Source organism: Rattus rattus, chromosome 8, assembly GCF_011064425.1.
Source record: "Rattus rattus isolate New Zealand chromosome 8, Rrattus_CSIRO_v1, whole genome shotgun sequence".
NCBI classification, from domain to species: domain Eukaryota; kingdom Metazoa; phylum Chordata; class Mammalia; order Rodentia; family Muridae; genus Rattus; species Rattus rattus.
In genome coordinates this window covers 66,614,825-66,638,881 of record NC_046161.1, presented here as the reverse complement: position 1 = coordinate 66,638,881, position 24,057 = coordinate 66,614,825, and the positions used below count along the sequence as shown (strand labels likewise).

General features: G+C 38.6%; 1 protein-coding gene across 5 annotated transcripts in view; it reads right to left on the bottom strand.

Moving 5' to 3' along the window:
• Znf280d (zinc finger protein 280D) overlaps window positions 1-21,044 on the bottom strand; it is an 86,344-nt gene extending 65,300 nt beyond the window's left edge. For 2 of the 5 annotated variants that reach the window (XR_004388857.1, XM_032911183.1), the window contains exons 1-6: window positions 20,902-21,043; window positions 6,926-6,969; window positions 6,425-6,486; window positions 2,659-2,805; window positions 431-496; window positions 196-335 (exon numbers count right to left, since the gene is read on the bottom strand). Coding sequence is in view for 4 of the 5 variants with exons in the window: in XM_032911183.1 (XP_032767074.1) it covers window positions 196-335; window positions 431-496; window positions 2,659-2,805; window positions 6,425-6,452 (381 nt within the window). In the remaining variant the exon portion in view is untranslated. Of the gene's footprint in view, window positions 1-195; window positions 336-430; window positions 497-2,658; window positions 2,806-6,424; window positions 6,487-6,925; window positions 6,970-20,901 lie in introns of all 5 variants that reach the window. The other 3 variants (XM_032911184.1, XM_032911181.1, XM_032911182.1) reach the window with 3 other exon arrangements.
• Window positions 21,045-24,057: the final 3,013 nt, after the last annotated feature.

Sequence of the window (24,057 nt, the reverse complement as noted above, 5' to 3'; positions counted from 1 at the left end):
AAGCTATACCTAATCAGTTTAAGCATATTCCCCAACTTACTGAAGGGTGGGGTACTAATTCGCGTCATACAGATGGTAACCTTTTCTCATACCAATTATGCTACCAACTAGATGACTACTTGTTGATAATGTAGAATTTTAATTGGGTATTGTTAATATTCCCTGAGCTGACTATGTAGTTTCAAAAACACTTACAGGTTTAGAAAATGGCTGAACAATAACAGAGCTATCTGAAGATCTAGATTCAGGATGAAAATTTACTGGCAAGGCAGCCACAGGATTTGATGCTGAATTCGGGCAGCGTTGACTTGTAGGCTTGAATGAAGCAGTAAAACCTGTATTTTAAAATTACACAACACATTGAATGCATTTCTACATAATAAACTTTGTCAAAATATTTTAGTTTACAAGTAGTATAATAATATTGTACCTCGATTAAGTATACCATTCTTTATTCCTCTTGAATGAGAGCTGGGGTTAGCTCTGTTCAAAATATCTAAAAAAAAAAAAACAAAACTTTAAATTTATTTGAATGCAATATATACTGAGATATTAAAACTTATGAACTGAAAACAGATATTAGAGGGAATGTTATCACTAATTTGAAAATAGTTTATAACATTGTCTTTAAAGAATAAGCACAATTTTTCTCATTGTAACTAAATGTTCAAAAGTCAGAAGTATATTGATAAACCCAAGTGCATAAGCAAAACCTTCTTCAAGGCAAAGAAATTTTGTTCCCATAAATTCTTCTAAAAGCATATTTAAATATGGTTGCATTGTGTTGAAGTCTACACCTTCCTTGGTATGGTGAAAGAACTGTATGTATGTATTTGGGTTCTGACTTAAAATTAAACAGTGACCCAGCCCCCAGATTCTATTCATAGCTCTAAAAGTCCTAAGGTTGTATAAAGGGGAATCTCTATGGACTATATCATTACCTCTGTTCCAAAAGGTTATATAAGTTACAGACTAAACTGAATCTAAGGTTTACCTGACTATCTTACACATTAAGAGAATTCTGATCTACCACATCACAAGTCAAGACTGGCATGACTTTGCAGGATTGGTTTGAAGTTCTTACTCTTACAGACATATGAATATGTAAAGTTATTAACATCTAGCTTACTCAGGAACCAAACTAAACTCTGAGTGAAGATTTGCTTAAATTTGCTTATTCAGAAAAAGTTAAAAGATGCACTGAAATTCATATACAAAAAAAATCAATTTTTCTTCATGGTAGAAAAGAACTAGATGTCACTAAATAATTGCATAAAGGTACACACCATGGTTATTTTTCAGAGCAGAGCGATGACTCGGTAGTTAAGAGTATTTGCTATTCTTACAGAGGACACAGTTCAATTCCTACCACTCACATGGTGACTCACAACCACCTATAAAGTAAGTGTGAGGGAATACAATACCCTCTTCTGGTGTCTCTGGGCACTAGGAACTCATTGAATACTTACAGATGTGCATTCACATATACCTAACTAAATACCTACTTTTAAAATAGTTACAAATTTTCAGTAATGTTAATGCAGTACTTACAAATTAAGTAATACATCAGGCTAATTAAAAAAAAAAAGAAGCAACTCAACTTAGTATTATTTTCAATCAGAAAACCAAAATTAATATTCAAGCTATCAAATAACTATTAGTATACTATTTTAGTAGTTGTGATCTATAAAAGACAAGTTCTTAAAGATTTAATTCACATTTCCTATGTTGAAATTCCTTATGGCCTCCATATAAAACAGTAACGCAATTATTTCAATTTTTCATCTTCACAATTCAGAAAACATCTGGGGTCAATCTCTTTCTTATAGAATTATTTTTTAAAAAAATATAATTGTTATAATTGAGTATAACAGTCATTTATAATCAATATAAATTAAACTTGAATCTTGTCATGTTTCAACAAGAGATTTTAAATAATAATTTTGCAATATAATTGAATTGAAGTATAAGATAATCAATACTGAGGAAATAAGAAGTAAGACCATTCTGGTTTTGTATGCACACTATCATACTAAACTCATTTTACAATCCAAATAATATGAGAAATTACCTATTTACCACAGAATACTGACATTTCACTTGGTTAAATTACTCTCTATATAATAAAACTATATATAAATGCCATTCCAATCTTACAGGCAAGAAAAGCAAGAAGGCTTTCAGAAAATTTCTAGTTAACCGAGATAAATAAAAAAAAACTAATATGCTTAACACATTAACATTTTTGATAAATATAATTAAAATGAGAAAGAATATTTTTATATTTGAGACTTGAAGACTGTATTTTTTTTCAATTGAGACTAGGTCTCACCATATAGCCTAGGCTGGCCTGGGACTCACAGAAATTCACCTGCTTCTGCCTCCCTAGTGTCTCCTTAGTACTGTAAATAAAAGTGTGTGCTACCACACCTGGCTCCAACTGAAATATTTTTGAGCAGACAGCTTACTGTATATCAGTCTTCTTACCTTAACAATGTAACAATGTTAGGTCCAAGCACTCTGACTGACAGCTAAAGCACTCAATTTCAGTGCATCTTTTAACTTTTCTCATTAACTTCTTATGGTGGAATAAGAACATTTGACAACAATTCTAAAAATAACATTTTCAAACTGCCTACATTCAAAGTAAATGCTTACTTGAAATAGTTGGTTTTGAACTTGCTATCTCTGCTACGAAGATGGGCTCATCATCATCATCCTCTTCAACTTCTTTCACTTTCTTCTGCCATGGTTCTAGCTCCTCCTCTTCACATTCCATAAAGAGTTCTGCCATTTTTAAATTATCTAATTTTTAAAAGAAGCAACTTTCTTTTAATTAAGGTATTTGTTATTTGCAGCATATTAGAAATCTACTTTAATAATCCTAATAACAATTTCTAACTTGGTATTTGTGATGAGTACACGATAGCAACAATAAGAAACTGAGATCTTGCTCTCTAAGTCATTAACTAATATACTTGAGACAGATAATGGCTATTTAGAGCAGATAGAAAATACAGTCAAGGTACAACCATTCTGGAAATCAGTCTGGAGGTTCCTCAGAAAATTGGACATTGAACTGCCTGAGGATCCAGCTATACCTCTCTTGGGCATATACCCAAAAGATGCCCCAACATATAAAAAAAGACACGTGCTCCACTATGTTCATAGCAGCCTTATTTATAATAGCCAGAAGCTGGAAAGAACCCAGATGCCCTTCAACAGAGGAATGGATACAGAAAATGTGGTACATCTACACAATGGAATATTACTCAGCTATCAAAAACAATGACTTTATGAAATTCATAGGCAAATGGTTGGAACTGAAAAATATCATCCTGAGTGAGGTAACCCAATCACAGAAAAACACACATGGTATGCACTCATTGATAAGTGGATGGTAGCCCAAATGCTTGAATTACCCTAGATGCACAGAATACATGAAACTCAAGACGGATGATCAAAATGTGAATGCTTCACTCCTTCTTTAAAAGGGGAACAAGAATACCCTTGGCAGGGAATAGAGAGGCAAAGATTAAAACAGAGACAGAAGGAACACCCATTCAGAGCCTGCCCCACATGTGGCCCATACATATACAGCCACCCAATTAGACAAGATGGATGAAGCAAAGAAGTGCAGGCTGACAGGAACCAGATGTAGATCTCTCCTGAGAGACACAGCCAGAATACAGCAAATACAGAGGCGAATGCCAGCAGCAAACCACTGAACTGAGAACAGGACCCCCGTTGAAGGAATCAGAGAAAGAACTGGAAGAGCTTGAAGGGGCTCGAAACCCCATATGAACAACAATGCCAAGCAACCAGAGCTTCCAGGGACTAAGCCACTACCTAAAGACTATATACATGGACTGACCCTGGACTCTGACCTCATAGGTAGCAATGAATATCCTAGTAAGATCACCAGTGGAAGGAGAAGCCCTTGGTCCTGCTAAGACTGAACCCCCAGTGAACGTGATTGTTGGGGGGAGGGCGGTAATGGGGAGAGGATGGGGAGGGGAACACCCATAAAGAAGGGGAGGGGGAGGGGTTATGGGGATGTTGGCCTGTAAACCGGGAAAGGGAATAACAATCAAAATGTAAATAAGAAATACCCAAGTTAATAAAAAAAAAGAAAATGCAGTCAAAAATGTATACATTTTAACTCTGAAAAAAAGGATTATATCCTATCTATTGTCTTTAAAGAGAGGGAGAGGTAAAAGAAGCCACAGATGAAAATACAAATTAGAATAAACCAGTCTTAGAAATGGAAAATGCAGAGTAAAAAAAAGGTGGGGGAGTTCGATTTGGTATGAGAGGAAAATGTAAGAAAGGAGTGAGGCTTATCTCAAATAGAGCAAATTACACATTTCTCCCTAAAGAAATCGATCAAAGCAAGGCATGCAGTAAAAACTACTGAGAAATTCAGATTAGGCATCACTCTCTTAAATGTAGATGAAACAATCAATAAACACCAGGGATTTTAGGAAGAAAAAGTTTCTATATAAAAGATAAAAAGATAGCAAAACAAATTAAAAGGATTCTAAGAAAGAGGTAGAGTAGAGAAAAGAGACGGGTATATTAGACATCAAAGAGTCAAAGTCTGAACCGGATAAAACTGAAATGGCTCAGTAGATAAAGGCATTTGCTGCTGAGCCTCATGATCTGAGCTCAATCCTCAAGACCCACTTGGTGGAAAAAAACCAACTCCCACAAACTGTCCTCTGATCTCCCTTCCCAAATACCTTGGCACGCGCGCGCGCGCACACACACGCACGTATGCACACACAGAGCATAATGAACAAAGAGTAACACCTAAGGTGCACAAGCCAGAAGAGAGTAAGTCAGTAAGTAGGTCTAGAGTAAGTAAGTAGGATGGATGCAGGATACAGCATGTTAGGAGGACTTCTCTAGGAAACCAAAGAAAGGATTAAAAATTAACTTTAAGATCACCTCACAGGCCCAGCAGTGTTGTAGTGGTGGTGGTGCATGCCTTTAATTCCAGCAACTGGGAGACAGTTAAGTGGAACTCTGGAGTGCAAGGTTCTGGTTTACTATGAGAGTTCCAGGACAGATAGCCAAGGCTAACAAAGAAACCCTGTCTTGGGCAGGGGAGAAAAATTAAAAAACGAAACAAAGCAATAAAACAGGTTGGAACGGTCGCTCAGCAGTTAAGAGAATGTACTACTCTTACAGATGGTCCACTGTATCTGGCAACTTCCTTTGAAATTTGTGAGCACTTGCACTTACACATGAACTTAAGTAACCCCCATTACACATAATTAAAAACAATAAAATAAATACATATATAAAAAGAGAGCTAAAACAAGGACTGGAGACACGGTTCAAAAGTTAAGAGCACTTATTGCTCTTCTAGAGAACCCAAGTTCTTCTATTCCCAACACCCATACTGGGTGGCTCACAATCCCCTGTAACTCCAGCTCCAATTCAATTCAATGCCCCCTTCTAGTCTCTACCAGCACTGCTTTATGAAACTGGCAAGGCCAATTAAAGCCTTTCAGACTGTTTGAGTCTTTAATTACATGAATTTATAATTCAGGCTATAAAGGAGAAAGAAGAAATGCAAGAACAGAGGGAGGCAGACACAGAAGGAAAACAGTGTTAAGGGCCTCAACTAATATAACCATGTATATGACCTCAGCTATGTACATGAACATCAGTGGCATTTGTCCAGACATGAAGACCTCAGCTATGTACATGAACATTAGTGGCACTTGTCCAGACATGAAGATAGTAAGACTACAAAAGATATTATCTGAAGTTCTATTTTAAACAATATCTTTATCATTTCTAAGTATTATTTCCTATTATACTAAAGAGTGCCATTTCTATTTTTTACTCAAAATTAGGACAACATTCTATCATGTTCTTAACAATATGGCCATAATCAGTCACAAATTTAATATGACCATTTATAAAAGGCCCAGAGTTTTATCTTAAAACACAGAAGACATTAAACTTAGCAATACTTTAATCCTGACTTTCTAGCTTCAAGAATTGTCCAAAAATAAATTTTTACCAAATGAAACCATCTAGTCTGTGATTTATTATGACAACCCAAGTAAAATAATATAGTATACAGCACACACATACACACATGCATGTATGCTCACACATACACAGACTCTGCTGTTGTTAATATATGAAAGACTGTTAAGAAAAAGCTCTAAATCTTTTATAATTTTTAATAAATGCTTATACAAGCATAGAAGAAATCTATATGATAATGTATGCCAAACTGATAAAATATTAACATAAACAGTTAAGAGATAAAATACTTCATGCCAGTTCATTTGTTACCTCAATAGTTCTATGGTTTTAAGATGTTCCCTATCTCTCACCCTCTATCATAAGTGGAATTATACACCACCTGCACATGAGCATCAGTTACTGAAGCAACATTTACCTTTTGGTTGAAAGGAACTGTCACCCATCAAGTTGTAGATCTGACTTTCTATACGTTGTCACCTAAGTATTGACATATGACATCAGTCAATTTTGAGTCATTTTAACTACAAATAAACCCGAAACTAAATTCTTGATAGAGGAGTTGAGGAGATAACATTGAGGTAAGAACATTTGTTTAACAAACAAGAAGACCTCACTTTGAATCCTAGCACATACATAAAAAGTAGTGGCCTTTAGCCTCAGTGTTGTAGGGACAAAGACAGTTCCATCCCAGTAGCTTGCTAGCTTAGCTAGGCACTCTAGCCAAAACAGTGAGCTTCAGACTCGGCGAAACACAGTATGCATGAAGGGAGCAAAGCTGAAGGACAGGACAGGAAACCCTGTCTTTCTCGGACATCTGCCCAAGCACACAGATGCACGTGCCTGCACTCACACACCAAAAACAAATACATAAAAGAAGAAATTCTTGGATCAAATTTAATCCAATATTTAAACTTACCATGTGACCACAAAAATCAGCAAGTTGTATCTCAGTTTGCCTTTCTAGAAAATAAAGATATCTACCATTAGGGCAGATGATATTAATATATATACATTTATATTTACCCTTTTTATAAAATAATCGGTTCATTCCTTAAGAATTCCAAATATCAGAAACAAAACTGTGATTATATCAAGTATTTCCTATTTCAGTAAATCTGACAAGTAAGTAAATTAAAAAATAATTATTTGTGACAAACATGTGAAACATATCTATAATTTAGGTACTTGGGAGGCTGAGGCAAGAGGATCACAGGTTTAATACCTAGACTAAACAGGGAGAAATTGTCTGAAACAAATAAATAACAACATATAAATATATATTGATATATAAGTAACAGCAAAAAATTCCTCATAATGCACTGACTGCTTTAGTAAATGTCACTGCCCAAATGCTCAATGATACTAATGTTGCCTATTCAAACTCAAAAATATCACTATTTCTATAATAAAACACAACTTTGACTTTATCAACTAACGAAAAAGAAAGCTCATCAGATTAATTCACTTAAGATAAGAGGTACTCCTAGTCAGCTAAGTGTAAGGTAATATGTTAAATTTTAGGTGAAAATAAAGATAGGTAAACAGCTTGCAATTAACCACACTTATAACTCATTGGTTCTCAATAAAAGTTACAATAAACATTACCAAGAGTTCACAATTGGCCAGGGATAATGGCACATGGGGCTGAGGCAAAAAGAATATCAAGTTCAAGGGCACACTGGGTTACATAATAAACTACAACTGGCTTTGGAACAAGCCTGAAGACTTGAACTTGATTTCTGGAACTCACATGACCAAAAAAAAAAAAAAACAACAACAAAAAAAAAAAAAAAAAAAAAAAAAAAAAAAAAAAAAAACAAAAAACCAAAAACCTCATTCATGCAAGTTGTCTGCTACCTCCACCACATGTGTGCACAGGCATACACACACATAATAAATAAATTAATTAATTAATTAACTAATATAAAAAGAAGTTAAGACTTCAAAAGTTATCTTTTGTACATTGAGAATAATATAAATTTATTTTATTAAATATTTTAGCTTTTGTATAAATAAGATTAAATTATGCCTTAAAGGTTTCAATTGGTAACCAATGAAAAATTTAAATACCTGTAATCTCTTATTAATGTTTGGCAACTTTGAAATTCTAGAATAGAGAGAAGCTTAGGGGTAGAACGTTGGCCTACCACTCAGGAGGCAGTGGATACAATCCCCAATACTAAAAAACAAACAAACAAAAACAAAACAAAAAAGCCAAATCTCTTTACTATGAAAAATTGCCCAAAAAATGAGTTAAGAAAACTGAATTTACTGTAGCTGAGAATGAAGCTTGAGAGTGCAAACTTAGCATATTCAAGACCTTGTGCTTGACTTCCCACATCCTCCTTTCCTTTCAGCTTTTAATAGTAAGATAAACTTTGAAGTCACTACATTTCAATATAGTTTCAGACCACCAAGATGCCTCAGTGAGTAGAGTACTAGGCTATGTAATCCGGGCAATCTGATTTAAAGTGTAGAACTCAAGGTAGCGACAACTGACTCTAGAAAGTTGTCCTCTGATCTCTAAATGCATACTATGTCATACACACATCACACACACAAACACACTTAACAAAGCAAAAAATAGTATCAGTTTTAATTTTTTAAGTAAACCAAAATCAGCAAATACCATTTTAAAAAGATTATACATTTGGGGATCTTAGCAGTGACAAGCAAACAGATGAGAGGAAAAGTTGGGACTCAGCCTTGACAGAATACATATATACAATTATGTACTATACATAATACTTGACAAGACAATAAACAACGATGTTGATGCTTTGTACATTAATACATGGGTTTTTTAAGTTATTAGTTTAGAATGCTCTACTTTCTATTTTTTTTTTTTTTTTAAGCTTTCTGTGAATGAAACAGCATTCCGTGTTAGGCCACCAGCAGCTATACACATCCTTTGTTAACCAAATCTTTTGCCTGCATGGAGAAGTCACACCAAATGACTGATCCAAGTAATAAAGCAGTCTAGACAAAAGTTTCTCAGAATGATGCTACAGTCATTGTACTTTCAATTCTATTATGAGAAAGAAGAGGGTGATTTGGTCACTGTAGCTCAAGAGTGACTGAGACAATTATAAATCAAATATGGCAGTACACACCTATAATCGCACTACTTGGAAGGTTGAGGCAGAGGGATTTTAAATTCAATGCCAAACCTGAGCTACCAAAGGCCCTGTCTCAAAAACAAACTGTTATCCTCTTTAACTGTACAATTTAATTCTTAATGTCAAGCTTCAGCACAACTACTTCCATTCATTACATTTTACTACAAATTATTATAACTTCTAGTTATAAAATCATTATAATTATTACACAATTATAATTGTGCTAATTAAAACATTATTTTGGGGTCGGGGATTTAGCTCAGTGGTAGAGCACTTGCCTAGCAAGCTCAAGGTCCTGGGTTCGGTCCCCAGCTCCGGAAAAATACAAAACAAAACAAAACAAAACATTATTTTGCCAAGCAGCAATAGTCCAGGCTTTTAATCCCAGCACTCCGGAGGCAGAGCCCAGTGGATCTTTTTGAGTTCCAGGACAGTCAGGGCTGTTTGTTACACAGAGAAACTCTCTTAAAACAAAACAAAAAGCAGACAAACAAGCAAACCAAAGCCCCATTATTTATTTAATGCTCAAATCATACTGTCATGAAAAGTGAGTTACAGAGACAGGTAAGTAAGTACCTTCTCTAAAGAAACACAACTAAGTGATGGAGCAAATATTCAGGGTTGGGAAGACTGCTCAGTGGTTAAAGTATGTGTCCTGCTGAATCAGGTGGACCTGAGTTCCAATCCCCAAAGCCCATACCAGTAATTCTGAGTAAGCTGACCACGAGTACTAGACAAGGTACTATCAGTGAGCTCTTGGTTTGATTGGAGACCCTGCCTCAGAAATAAGGCAATCTAGAAGATTTCCAACATCAGCTCTTGCTCTTGTTCTCCCTTGCCCTTCCCCTCTTCCTCCTTTGTCCCTTCTCTCCCACCCCCACCCCCCACCCCCGCTTCCCTCCACGTGCTCATGGCTGGCCTCTACTCCTTCCTCTTCTACTCTTATCTCTCTCTCATCCCTCTCCCTTGTCTCATCTTCACATTAAAACTTCTCCATGTGGGGGAAAAAAAAGATTCCCAACATTAAATTCAGGCCTACACACACCTTGAGTACATATAAAACCTCACACACACATACAAAAATACAGTAACATTCAAGACCATTCATTTGAAAAGCCAGCACTATTTCAATATTCATTAGGAATAAAGGACCAAGGGAAGAGGCAGATTTCACCTAATATAGCAAAAGATTTTTAAAAAATGAATTGTAAAGAACATACATCATCAAGTTGCAAAAAAAAAAAAGGGGGGGGGATTTTAACCAGCATGAAATATGGAATTGAAATTGTCACTTTCAAGATTACCTCAAGGACCATGCCAATCCTAATCTAGTACAGGAATATTAACTTTCAGCCTAAACTGATGGATGAGGAAGACTTTTCATTTGTTCATTTTTTTTAAGGCCATATCTAGGACTTAAACATTGTGGTTATCAAGCTACTACATTCATTTTTTTTTTCCTAGAAGCTTCGAGGTACAATATAATGAATGAAGAAGTTAGGCTGAAGTCCAATACTATACCTAAGTCTATTCAAAATTAGTAAATTCCTGGTGGGGAAGAAAATAGAACTAATTCATTCAAAATAGGTAAATTCCTGGTAGGGAAGAAAGAGTACTAATTCATAATCTTTTTTTTTTTAAAGATTTATTCATTTATTATATATAAGTATACTGTAGCTGTCTTCAGACACACCAGAAGAGGGCATCAGATCTCTTTACAGATGGTTGTGAGCCACCATGTGGTTGCTGGGAATTGAACTCAGGACCTCTGGAAGAGTAGTCGGGTGCTCTTAACCGCTGAGCCATCTCTCCAGCCCACTAATTCATAATCTTAAGTAACCAATATAAATTTCACTTTAGCAAAGCTGTGTGATGGTTTAAATTAGAACTTGAAAAGAACAGAGGCAAACCAGAGGATTCCTACATAGAGCATGTGGCTAGGGTTAATGCTTTATTAAACACTGTTCAGAATGTAAGCTTCCTAAGTCTTGTTGCAAGTACCACCTACGAGTTGGGAGTTGGAGTACTGAGTAAAACTGTTAGCTGTTAAGCCCTTAGAATGACAACCATAAGACTCTTCATTTCTCTACTGCCAGCCAAGCAGCTTCTTCTTGTTGTTAACTACTAAGGCTGTCCTGAGAACTGTGATTATGAACTTGAATCTCTCTGAATAAACTACTGGGGGTGGGGGAGCAGGGTTTGCAGGGAGGAGAAGAGGGAGGGAAAACTGCATTCTGCATGTATAATAAATAAAATTTATGAAGAGAAGAGAAACTATTCTAGCAGCAATAATCAAGGTTTCAATGCTGCTGAAGCTACATCGGCTTCATATCATGACTTGTTCCAATTCTAACTATCCCAGATAACCTGCACTAGATTTAGAATGTTCATTCAGAAAAGAGGAACCTCACTGAGCACATTCTGCAGTTTCCTAACTTGGGACAGGAAATGTACTACTCTTGTAATTCAATAGAAAGCCTACCATTAGTGCAACATGAGGCTTGTGCCTGGTGAAACTAGCATCCATGCATAAGCAGGACAATATTTGGTAAAATTACAATCTGAGCCGAAGGATGCTATGCCCTTTTTGTAATTATATAAGCAGGTTATGTCTTAGTTCAACATGCTGATCTGGAAGATGTACTCTGCCTTCTATGTACTTTGCCTAACCTAATACAGGTATTGTCATATTAGACCCAATTTTTTTTCTTTTTAATAATCTACTTTATCAAGAGTAGATCAGGCTGGGTTAGTAACACTATGAACAGAAAAAACTCCAGGCTTCTAGTTCCAGGCAGTGGGACATCAAAAGAAACAGCTAGAAGGTAACAGTTCCAAATAGTGGCCAAGTACAGAGACTGAGGAAACAAAAGGGACTGAAGGAGCACTGAGAGAGTAAGTGATAGGCAGCAATGAGTAAGACTATAGAAGGCAAGCAAGAATCAGTTGCTAGAAGTCAAGGGAGAGAATCTCAGTAGCTACAAGTGTCACACAAAGCTGCCAAGAGTTAAGAGCTGATGGTTCAACCAGGTGTGATAGCACATGCCTTTAATTCCAGCACAGAGGCAGGCGGAACTCTGAGATTAACGCAGGCTTGGTCTACAGAGTAAGTTCCAGGTCAATCAGGGTTTACACAGGGAAAACCAATCTCAAAAAAACCACATCAGGCCCCCGCCCAAAGTTGAACCGGTCCCACAGCTCTCTGTACCCAAATTCTGTGGGGTTGAGAGCTGGACTCTTGGAAGTGGGGACAATCCTGAGAGTTCAGGGGATACCACCACCTCTGTTCATATTCCTGGCCCAAGAGGAACCTGCCTAGTGCCTTCTGGATACAGGAATCAAGGAGCAGTCAGGGGCAGGAACCTCCCAGTTTCTGCCTGTGCCCAGAGCTGAAAGCCAGTCAGTCACCAGGAGCACTGACACACCTGAGAGCAGAGATAAGACCAACTCTTCTGCTCCAAGCAACACCTGGAGGTTTCAGGACACACAAACCCAGGAGCAGCCCTCTGTTCCCAGATATGGCTGAAAGAAAACAGGTCTACAGGAGTGCTGACACATAGGCTTGAAGGAAGATCAAATCACTGTCAGAGACAGCAAGACAAGATAACACCAGAGACAACCTGATGGTGAGAGGCAAGCATGGGAATCTAAACAACACAAACCATGACTACTTGGCATCATCAGAGCCCAGTTCTCCCACCAAAGCAAATACTGGATATCCAAACACACTGGAAAAGCAAAATTTGGATTTAAAAAAATCATATCTCATGATGATAATAGAGGACTTTAAGAAGGACATAAATAACTTCCTTAAAGAAATACAGGACAACACAGGTAAACAGGTAAAAGCCCTTAAAGAGGAAACATAAAAATCCCTTAAAGAATTAAAGGAAAACAAAACCAAACAGGTGAAGGAATTGAACAAAACCATCCAGGATTTAAAATTGGAAATAGAAACAATAAAGAAATCACAAGGGGAGACAACCCTGGAGATAGAAAACCCAGGAAAGAGATCAGGAGTCATAGATGCAAGCATCAAAAACAGAATACAAGAGATAAAAGGGAGAATTGCAGAGGGAGAAGATACCATAAAAAACATAGACACAACTGTCAAAGATAATGTAAAATGCAAAAAGCTCCAAACCCAAAACATCCAGGAAATCCAGGACACAATGAGAAGATCAAACATGAGGATAATAGATAGAGAAGAGAGTGAAGACTCCCAACGTAAAGAGCCAGTAAATGTCTTCAACAAAATTATAGAAGAAAACTTCCCTAACCTAAAGAAAGAGATGACCATAAACATACAAGAAGCCTACAGAACTCCAAATAGATTGGACCAGAAAAGAAATTCCTTCTGTTACACAATGGTCAAAACACCAAACAAAGAAAGAATATTAAAAGCAGTAAGGGGAAAAGATCAAGTAACATATAAAGGCAGACCTCTCAGAAATTATGATAGCCAGAAGATCCTGGGCAGATGTCATACGGACACTAAGAACACAAATACCAGCCCAGGCTACTATATCCAGCAAAACTCTCAACATAGAGAAACCAAGATATTCCATGACAAAACCAAATTTACAAAATACCCTTCCACAAAACCAGCCCTACAAAGGATAATACATGGAAAACTCCAACACAAGGAGAGAAACTACACCCTAGAAAAAGCAAGAAACTAATCTCATTGCAACAAAATCCAAAGAAAGCCACACAAACATAATTCCACCTCTAACAACAAAAATAACAGGAAACAACAATCACTATTCCTTAATATCTCTTAACATCAATGGACTCAATTCCCCAATAAGAAGACATAGACTAACAGACTGGATATGTAAACAGGACCCAGCATTTTGCTTCATACAGGAAACACATCTCAGTGACAAAGATAGACACTACCTCAGAGTAAAAGGCTGGAAAACAATTTTCCAAGCAAATGGTCCCAAGAAACAAGCTGGAGTAGCCATTCTAATATGGAATAAAATACTTTCAACCAAAAGTTATCAAAAAAGATAAGGAAGGACATTTTATATCCATCAAAGAAAAACCCACCAAGATGAACTCTCAATCCTGAATATCTATGCTCCAAATGCAAGGACACCTACATTCATAAAAGGAACCTTACTGAAGCTCAAAGCACACATTGCACCTCACACAATAATAGGAGATTTCAACACTCCACTCTCATCAATGGACAGATCATGGAAACATAAACTAAACAGAGACATAGAGAAACTAACAGACGTTATGAACCAAACGGATTTAACAGATAACTATAGAACATTTCATCCTAAAACAAAAGAATATACCTTCTTCCCAGTACTTCATGGTACCCTCTCAAAAATTGACCATTTAATCGGCCACAAAACAGGCCTCAATGGATACAAGAAGATTGAAATAATTCCATGCATCCTATCAGATCACCACAGACTAAGGCTGGTATACAGTAACAACAAAAATGACAGAAAGCCCACATACAAATGGAAACTGAACAACACTCTACTCAATGACAATTTTGTCAAGGAAGAAATAAAGAAATTAAAGACTTTTTAGAATTTAATGAAAATGAAGGTACAACATACCCAAACTTATGGGACCCAATGAAAGCAGTGCTAACAGGAAAACTCATAGCTCTGAGTGTCTCCAAAAAGAAACTTCAGAGAGCATGTCAGCAGCTTGACAGCACACCTAAAAGCTCTTGAACAAAAAGAAGCAAATACACCCAAGAGGAGCAGATGGCAGGAAATAATCAATCTCAGGGCTGAAATCAACCAAGTAGAAACAAAAAGAACTATACAAAGAATCAATAAAACCAGGAACTGGTTCTTTGAGAAAATCAACAAGATAGATAAACCCTTAGCCAGACTAACCAGAGGGCACAGAGAGATTATCCAAATTAATAAAATCAGAAATGAAAGGTAGACATAACAACAGAATCTGAGGAAATTCAAAAATCATCAGGTCCTACTATAAAAGCCTATATTCAACAAAAATGGAAAATCTGGATGAAATGGATAATTTTCTAGACAGATACCAGGTACCAAAGTTAAATCAAGACAAACCATCTAAACAACCCCATAACTCCTAAAGAAATAGAAGCAGTTATTAAAAGTCTTCCAACCAAAAAAAGCCCAGGACCAGATGGGTTTAGTGCATAGAAGACTTAATACCAATCTGTCCAAACTATTCCACAAAATAGAAACAGAAAGAACACTACTCAATTCCTCTTATGAAGTCACAATTATGCTTATACCTAAGGCACACAAAGACTGAACAAAGAAAGAGAACTTCAGATCAATTTCCCTTATGAATATTGATGCAAAAATACTCAATAAAATTCTCACAAACCAAATTCAAGAACACATCAAAAGGATCATCCATCATGATCAAGTAAGCTTCATCCCAGGAATGCAGGGATGGTTCAATATACAGAAATCCATCAACATAATACACTATGTAAACAAACTCAAAGGGAGAAAAAACCCCACATGATCATTTCATTAGATGCTGAGAAAACATTTGACAAAATTTAACACCCCTTCATGACAAAAGTCTTGAAAGATCAGGAATTCAAGGTCCATACCTAAACATAGTGAAAAGCAACGAACAGGAAACCAGTCGCTAACATTAAACTAAATGGAGAGAAACTTGAAGCAATCCCACAAGTACTTCAATTCCTATGACTTCCATTTGTTCCTAGAGATTTTCAAACAAGAAAGGTAAATTTGCTGACTTAAAATGAAACATACAGGAGTTGGGGATTTGGCTCAGTGGAAGAGCGTTTGCCTAGAAAGCGCAAGGCCCTGGGTTCGGTCCCCAGCTCCGAAAAAAAAAGAAAAAAAAAAAAAATGAAACATACATTTTGTGTGCACCACAACACAGGTGGAGATAAGAAGGCAACATGAAGGATCAGTTCTCTCCATCCACCATGTTGGTCCCAGGAATCAAACGCACTGAGCCATCTCACCACAGGATTTAAACAGAATCAAACTCATTCCATTTTACATGATCCTACAGAAGTATACTTTCACACATTAAAACACATTGTGGGATCTTACTAATTTTTATTTTTCCTACATGTTGAAATATTTTGCTACTTCCACCATTCTAGGTTACCACTGCCCATCAATTCAATCTTACCTATCCTGAAAAAAAAAAAAAAAAGAAAAAAGAAAATTGAATAACTCAACTGCCTAGAAAAAGGACACAGTTGTGAAATAATTCTGACCAATACAAATCTTTCACTTTTTCAGTTTTCTTATGGTTTTCACAAAATGTTACACTGACTTGCAACAGATATAGAAAACTGACATGATCATTCTCATATATGTGTCAGAAAACTCAAACATTTGTTCTATTCATACATAGATTCAGCACCAAGAGGACTGTGAATTAAACTTTTAAAAGTAAAGTTAGAAAAAGAAACAGTACAAACTTCATTCATATTCTCATGCCAAAGAATTCATAGAAATTGAAACTCACAGAAGTGGCTAAATTTGGAAATTTGTGTATCATTTTAACAGAAACAATCACTGAAAATGATTTGAAAAGAGTAAATCACTGAGGCATATGGTTTCATAAGTCTCACATTTCAGAACTTGGGAGACAAGGTCATTCCTGGCTATAGCACCGGTACCAGGCCAGCCTAAGCTACATAAGATTCTTTCAAACAAAAAACAAAAAGAATAAAACACTGGAAGATGAATAGAGTGAAAAAACTATGTTAGTAAGGTATTTGTACAAATTAACCTCTTTCAGATATAGAAGTGAAATTCAAGTTTTGTCCTCCTGATGCAGGAGAAAGCAGAACTTACCCTGCATCTGTTGGTTCTCAATTGCCTTCAATTCAAAGTACTCTTTACACTTGTTAAGTTTCAAACCTGGGACAAGTGACTCAGGTCACTTTAAATATCAAAACAGGCCTGGACTCCAGGTTCTCCCAGCATCCCTCATTCCCTATCTGTTATAGGGTAGGCTGACATACTCCCTCTACCCTGAGCTTTCCAGCCCAGGGGTGGGCTGCCCTTCCCCCATAGGTTCTACCCTATGTAATCCAGATAGTTTGGTTACCTGTCACTTTTGTACCTTTGCCGCCTGGTTGCTATACTTGGTTCCCTTCCCTGCCCTTCTCCACACTAGGCTCAGGGGCATGACCACTCTGAACTCTCCCAGATGTGTCTGCCTCTGGCTCTGCTCACCCACATATCTGTAATAAACTTTCTCCTCTTCTATACTTAGCAGCAGTCATGTCCTTTCCTTTTAATGTTTTCATTTGACGTCAGAGTGACTTTTTTTGTGATGTTATGTCCTTATTTTCATTTGCTTTTAAGTTTTACTGAATGTAGTTAAATTTTTAGATTTTTTTTCCCTGTTTGCCTACAACAGAAAGAATTGACAATGTACAATCAGACAAAGCAAATGAATGAAGAGATATCAGCACATCAGAATCCTTACAAAGGGACCCCAGAGGGTTCAGATGAGGTATCCAAGATAAACTGTCTCAAACAATCAATGTGTAAGTAATATCTGGTTCTGTTTTTGAAGAAAGAATACAGTACTCTCATTCCAATCTAAACGGTAACAACTATTTCTCCTAATGTAATCAGAAGTGACAGAATCCTTTGGAGAAAACTGTGAAGACTTAAACTGAAATCTAAACCGTTTAATAGAGGGTATATAATCTGTTATAATCTGACTCTCACACAAAATACGTCTAGTTTCTTTCAAAATAAAATTGAAAAGTTAACCAGGTGGTAGTGCAAAACTGCAATCCTAATACTCAGGATAGGCTACATAGCAAGATCTTCTTCTAGTTAGAGGCCAGACTGGACTTGTCTCAAAGACAAAACAAAACAGAAACTGCTTTGCAGAAATGAACCAAAAGTCTAAACATACAGTTTTTTTTTTTTTTTTTTGGTTTTTTTTTTCGGAGCTGGGGACCGAACCCAGGGCCTTGCACTTCCTAGGTAAGCGCTCTACCACTGAAACATACAGTTTTTAATATGTCACTATACAATTCAAACTATTGCTTCAATCATGATTTAAAACATTCTGAAGCTGAGCATACTGGTACACACTTATAATCCCAGTATTCAGAAGGCTGAAGCAAGATCATAACTTTGAGGCCAGCCTGAGCTAGACAGTAAAACCCAATCTCCAAAGGAAGAAGGGGGAAAAATAGGTGGGGGGAAAAAGTACTTTAGTCCCTCAAAAAAAGGGGGAAGGGAGAGGGGAAGCAATTCAATATTATACAGTTTATTTGAATATTTTATAAATTTCTCATATTTCCAAAGTTACTTTTGAAGTAAATAACAATGCTGCCAACCAATAATAAATGTCCTGTCACCTAAAACTGGTTTAATGTAAAAAAGCAATTAATATTGAAAAGTTGTATTGCTATAAATTATCTATTAAGTTAAACATGTGTTATTCTTTTACTCTTTTCTTCTACAAAACATAATGTTGAGAAGAAAAACACTGGACTGAAGGAGTGACATGCTTAAGCCAGTGAGAAGTGAGAAGTGAGATACCAAGATTTACAATTCGACTACCTTATGACTCATCATGGCTCACTACTGTTACAAAAGTCCAAATTGTCAAAGACAGAATGTTTTCCAAGTTTCCAACTGTTCTCTAGACCTTACTCTAGGATAGACAACAATTCCAAAGGTTTTTGTTTGAGACAAGGCTTCACTATACCACCCTGCTGGCCTAGTCTACATAGGAAGATCCACTTGCCTCTGCCTCCCAGAGTGCTGGGATTAAAAACATGCCCCCACCAGATTGGCCAATTACAAATTGATTAAACTGAGCATATTCTATTCTCCAAAACTGCTCCTTTTCTTCCTAATTTCAGTCATTCCTAGAGTGGAATCTATTTTATCAGAGATGAAGGTAAATTCATACTAAGCATTAAAACTATGCCAGATTGCATACTAATTGCAAAAGGAAAAATTTCAATAGAGTCAACATTTTAACTAAGAGACTAAAGCTAGAATTACTAATAGTATTTCTCCCCACATTTTATAATGTGAAGTATTCTAGATGATTTATGAAATATTGTAAAAAAATATATTAAGCCTGAATGTATTCAAGCCTTTTAGCTCTAACTATGTACTTCATGCTTTTCAACAAGTAATCTTATTTTTCTTGGGTGTGATGATGGTATTGTGTTATACTAGTATAGAGAAAATGGCCTTTCTCTTTTATTTACTAATATCATATCCAGTACTTAGAGGTGAATGGTCACATCTTCAACAAACACTCACATATTCATCAGACTGAGACAAAGCAAAATGTTTACAAATACACTAGGTGGTAGGCATCGGAATATGTTATATCCAACTCCCCAATATGACTGGGAAAACATGATCACTAATAACATCTAAAGATAACAAATGATCCAGAAATTAGGGTCTAAAGGAATGGCAAACCGAATTTCTTAATTGTGGAGAATTTCTTACATGTGCAGGTCTATGCCTCCTCGCCTATTCTCAGGAACCTCAGTGCAATGAAAATGGAGCATATAATAATGAGGTAAACACTGAATGAGGAGTCATAAAACTCAAGGTTCTGTAACTGGCCCTGGTAGCCAAGTGTTCTCATTGTCATTTCTGAGGCTGACCTTCAAAACAGCTCTGCCAACAAGAACCTCTCTGAATATACATTGACGCCAATGACACACAAACATACCAACTCAAGGATGGTTTTAGTGCAGATGTTGGACTATCAAAAGAACAAGGTCCTCAAACCCAGTCCCTTCAACCTTCCAATTATTTACATCCAAACAGCCTGAGTTGGTACAGTCATCTCTCAAAGCAAGATACCATACAGATGCCAAGACAAGGCTTTTGTACTTTCAAACCCTACTTCGCTCATGTGAGTTTATGGTTAAGGGGACTAAAAGACGTCCAAGTATTTAGATGATTCAGTCCAAACTTGAAAATAAAGACAAATGTTTAAGTATGGTAGCCTATAAAAAAAAAAAAATCTTCGTAAAGCCAAAGTGTCCATGCTCGCAGCAAGTTAACGTCCATTTTTCCCTCTAGCATATTTCTTTCCTAATGGGTTACAACTGCAGGTGAGTCGTGAAAACACCATCTTCTTGTGCAGGCTAAAACCTCAGTGCGATCACTCGTTTGTGGTTTATTAAGTGAAACCTGCAAAGCTCAGCTGGAAAACCTGTCAAGACTCCATTCTCCTCAAAGCCCTTCTCTAGTAGACAATAGCGGGATTCCTATGGCAGAGTGGGGACATTCCTTTGACATGAAAGGTGGATAGAAAGGAGCGGTCGTCTAGCAAAAGGCAGGGTTTCCGTGACTGTTACTGTGAACGCCATTGGGGTTCAGCTCTTGCGTGAAGAATCGAGTGGGTTGTGTTGTGAGCTCGGGTCTCACACACCCGTGGACAAGGTACAAAGGACCGAGGGGAGTCGTCCCCTGAGAGCACAGCCGGGCTGAGGAGAAAGCGACGGGCGGGCCTGCGCGGCGGCGAGGCGACGCAACGAGGCCAGGCGAAGGCTGAGCGGCCTGTACTGTGGGCCACCGCGCAGCCGGCCGCCTCGCCTCGTCGCGCCGGGATCCCTCCCGCGCCAGGCCCGGCAAGATGGCGGGCCAGGCCCACGCGCAGCCGGCCCCTGCTCGGCCTGGGCGCTTCGCCGACGCGCCACGGCCTGAGACCCCCACCCTGCGCCCCAGGGAGGCGGCGGCGCGGCCGCGCGGGAGGGCCTTCGCGGGCGGGCGGGCGGCCGCGCGGGGCGGGGGACGCTTACCGTGAGCGGAGCGGCTCGGCCTGACTGGAGCCCTGAGGAGGAGGAGAAAGAGGAGGAGGCGAGGGAGGAGCGCGGGCTGTACGCCGCAACCGCTGCGGCTCCCATCGCGGAGCGGGCTGCCGGGCGCCGCGATGGGGGAGGGGGGCGTCGCGAGCCACGGCGCGTTGCCTCATGGGTAAGCTCCGGGTCGGCCTCGCGCGTCCGCGCTCCCAGTCTTCCCGCCAACGCGGGAGACAAGCGCGGGCATGTGCACCGTGTTGCGGGCCCTCGAAGGCCCAGGCCAGTCGTGCCCTGGCAGCGGGCGAAGCCACGTGGGGACTGGGTTGAGCTAGGCCATGGTGCTCATCTGCCATCGCAGGCCTAGAACTGTAGGCATGCAGCAGTGAGTTCCGGCCTTCGGTGTGGGAGGGTTAAAGGGCATGGAAGAGTGAACCTGTAAGGAAAGGGAATTCAGTTTCCATAATGTTACCACATTGTTTTTTGAAAGTACGTTTTTGCTTGGGTATCTTTTTCATTCCTGTTGTATGAATAGTAACCTGTAAATGGAAGCGGGAAAAAAAAATGGCCGATGTATTTCTAAGAATACTTTGGGGCTGGAGAGATGGCTCACTGGTTCAGAGCATTGGCTGCTCTTCCAGAGGTCCTGAGTTCAAATCCCAGCAACCACATGGTGACTCACAACCATCTGTAATAGGATCTCACGCCTTTTCTGGTGGTGAGGACAGCAACAGTGTACTCACATACATAAAATAAATAAATAAATCTTTTAAAAAAAAGTTGTCTCTAGGTCAAACTCGCCTGCCTGTTTAGACGGTAGCTATGAAGATTCTTGTTTCTCTTAAAAAAAAAAAAAAAAAAAAAAAAAAAGAATACTTTGTAGGTTGGATCTGTAAGGAAACTGTCTCCATGCTATGTCCAAAATGTAGATGGACATTTGTGTGTTTGCACGATGTCAGATTTTGAAAAAAAAAAAAAAAAACACTAATAACAATAACAATAAAATGGGGACTGGAGAGATGTGAAATGAGTAAGAGCCCTTGTTGTTTTCCTAGAGGGCCGTGATTTGGTTCGCAGCACCCCATGGCTGTTCATAACTACAGTTCCAGGGGTTCTGACGCCCTCTTCTGGCCTCAGTAGGCACCAGACCACTAAAGTAGTACATAGGCGTATACACAGACAAAAAACGGATACACATAAATTCAAATACTATGAGGGTGTCATTAACCACCTTCTACCAAGTAGCCTGTGTGTCTATAGGTATCAAGCTGTTGCCAATCACAGCTTCTTTTATTCCAGCCTTAATTATTAGCACAATACATTTCACACATAGTGAGTGGGTACAAAAGGTTTGAAGAGACCAGCAGATTTCAGAGGACAAAAGCAGAAAGCTGATATATATGTCGTTGCACGTACTCAGGGAAGGAGGCCCTTAGAGCTGGGGCTGCAGAACGGACTTCAGAGGCCTAGAAGCAGGAGAGGTGCAAGATCCATCAGAACAAGTGAGGGGTAACACAGCAGGTGGGTTAAGTCCAGCAGTGTGAATTGTTAGGAGCTGTCTTCCTGTCGATTTCTTGAAAGAGACACCATGTGGTCAGGTGAGAGGTTAGCAATGCAGTCACCATCTCAGTGTTAAGCACCTCTATTAGTTCTCTAGAGTAACTGAACATATAGAATGAATCTATGTACATAGAAAGGGGGCTTATTAGAATGACTTACAGCAACAATGGCTGACTATGGACAGAAATTCCAAGGGTGCAGTAATTGCTCAGTCCAGCTGGATGTTTCAGTTGGTCTTCAAGATATCCTGGAATTCTAAAGGAGTAGGCGTTGAGGAAGATGTTGTTTCCCTAATTCGTTCTTGATTGTGTCAATAAAAAGGCAGAAGCTAATTGCTGGGCAAAAGGAAAAAGTTGGGACTTCTGGGTCCTAGGAGAAGAGAAAGGTTGCAGGGAAAGAGGAATTCGGACCAGGCTTAGGAATGAAGAGGAAGCTGCAGTTGTGTAGGTCTTGGGCTACTTGGTGTTTGTAGCCTCCACTTGGAGGGAGCTGGCTGATAGAATTAGGGCAGGAATTTCTTCACCCAGCCATTGAGTTATCTGGATAGTTGTAAAATAATAAAACTGTCTAGCGTTTTCTATCCCTGGAGCTAAGGTGGGCAAGAGGAGAAAGAGGGCAGCTGGAGTGGTTGGTGGTGGCTTGGCGAAGCTAGCTGGGAGGGGCTGGGGGATCGATTGCAGCTACCAGGAAAAACAGCCCACTGACAGTTAGCAGAGCTGAGTGAGACTGGCAGTGGCCGATCATAGAACTAAACCAGGAGAGGTCTGAGTGCAGGCAATGCCCCGGGCAAGGAGGTAATGAGTTTTTAAAATTACACGCAACAAGTAGGCCGTAATGCAAGTAAAGGGATGGAATTTCTAGCAAGGTGAGGGCATGTATAAGCCCCCCTGCCTCCGTGGGGTGGCTGTGGTGCACACCTTTAATCCCAGCACTCAATCAGGAGGTATAAGCAGGTAGATCTCCAAGTCTGAGGCCAACCTGGTCTACATCTTGAGTTTCAGGACACCCAGCACTTCACAGAGAAACCTTGTCTCGAAAAACCAAAAGGTAAAAATAAATAATAAATTCAAAATTCTTGCCTCTCACATATTTAATTTCCACTCCTGTTAGTCAAACACCGGATCTTACAAACCTTTCTTGCTATTTTGATTAAGTCTTCTCTACAGCTCCAAACTTTTTGTAGATATTCCTCATTAATGTAGCCAGCATGCTGATTACCTTTCCAGATTAATCTTCCCAAGAAACAACATTTGAATGATTTTGATTGCTGCATCCTTAAAACTCCTTTTTGGCTGATAGTAGCAGTAGCAATGGAGACATAATCAGATAAGATGTGACTTTTCACTTTGCCTCAGAAAAGAATTTCAGGGTGAGCCAGTACATAACAAAATTGGAGTTTATTAGGAAGGAGTTTCATACATATTCCATCATAGGGTTAAAAGAGAGGGGAAGACTTAGGAAAGTTAGCATGAATGTTGGAAATAACATAATAGCAAGCACAAGAGACTAGTGAAAAAGAAGAAGTGGGGTTGGGGATTTAGCTCAGTGGTAGAGCACTTACCTAGCAAGCTCAAGGCCCTGGGTTCGGTCCCCAGCTCT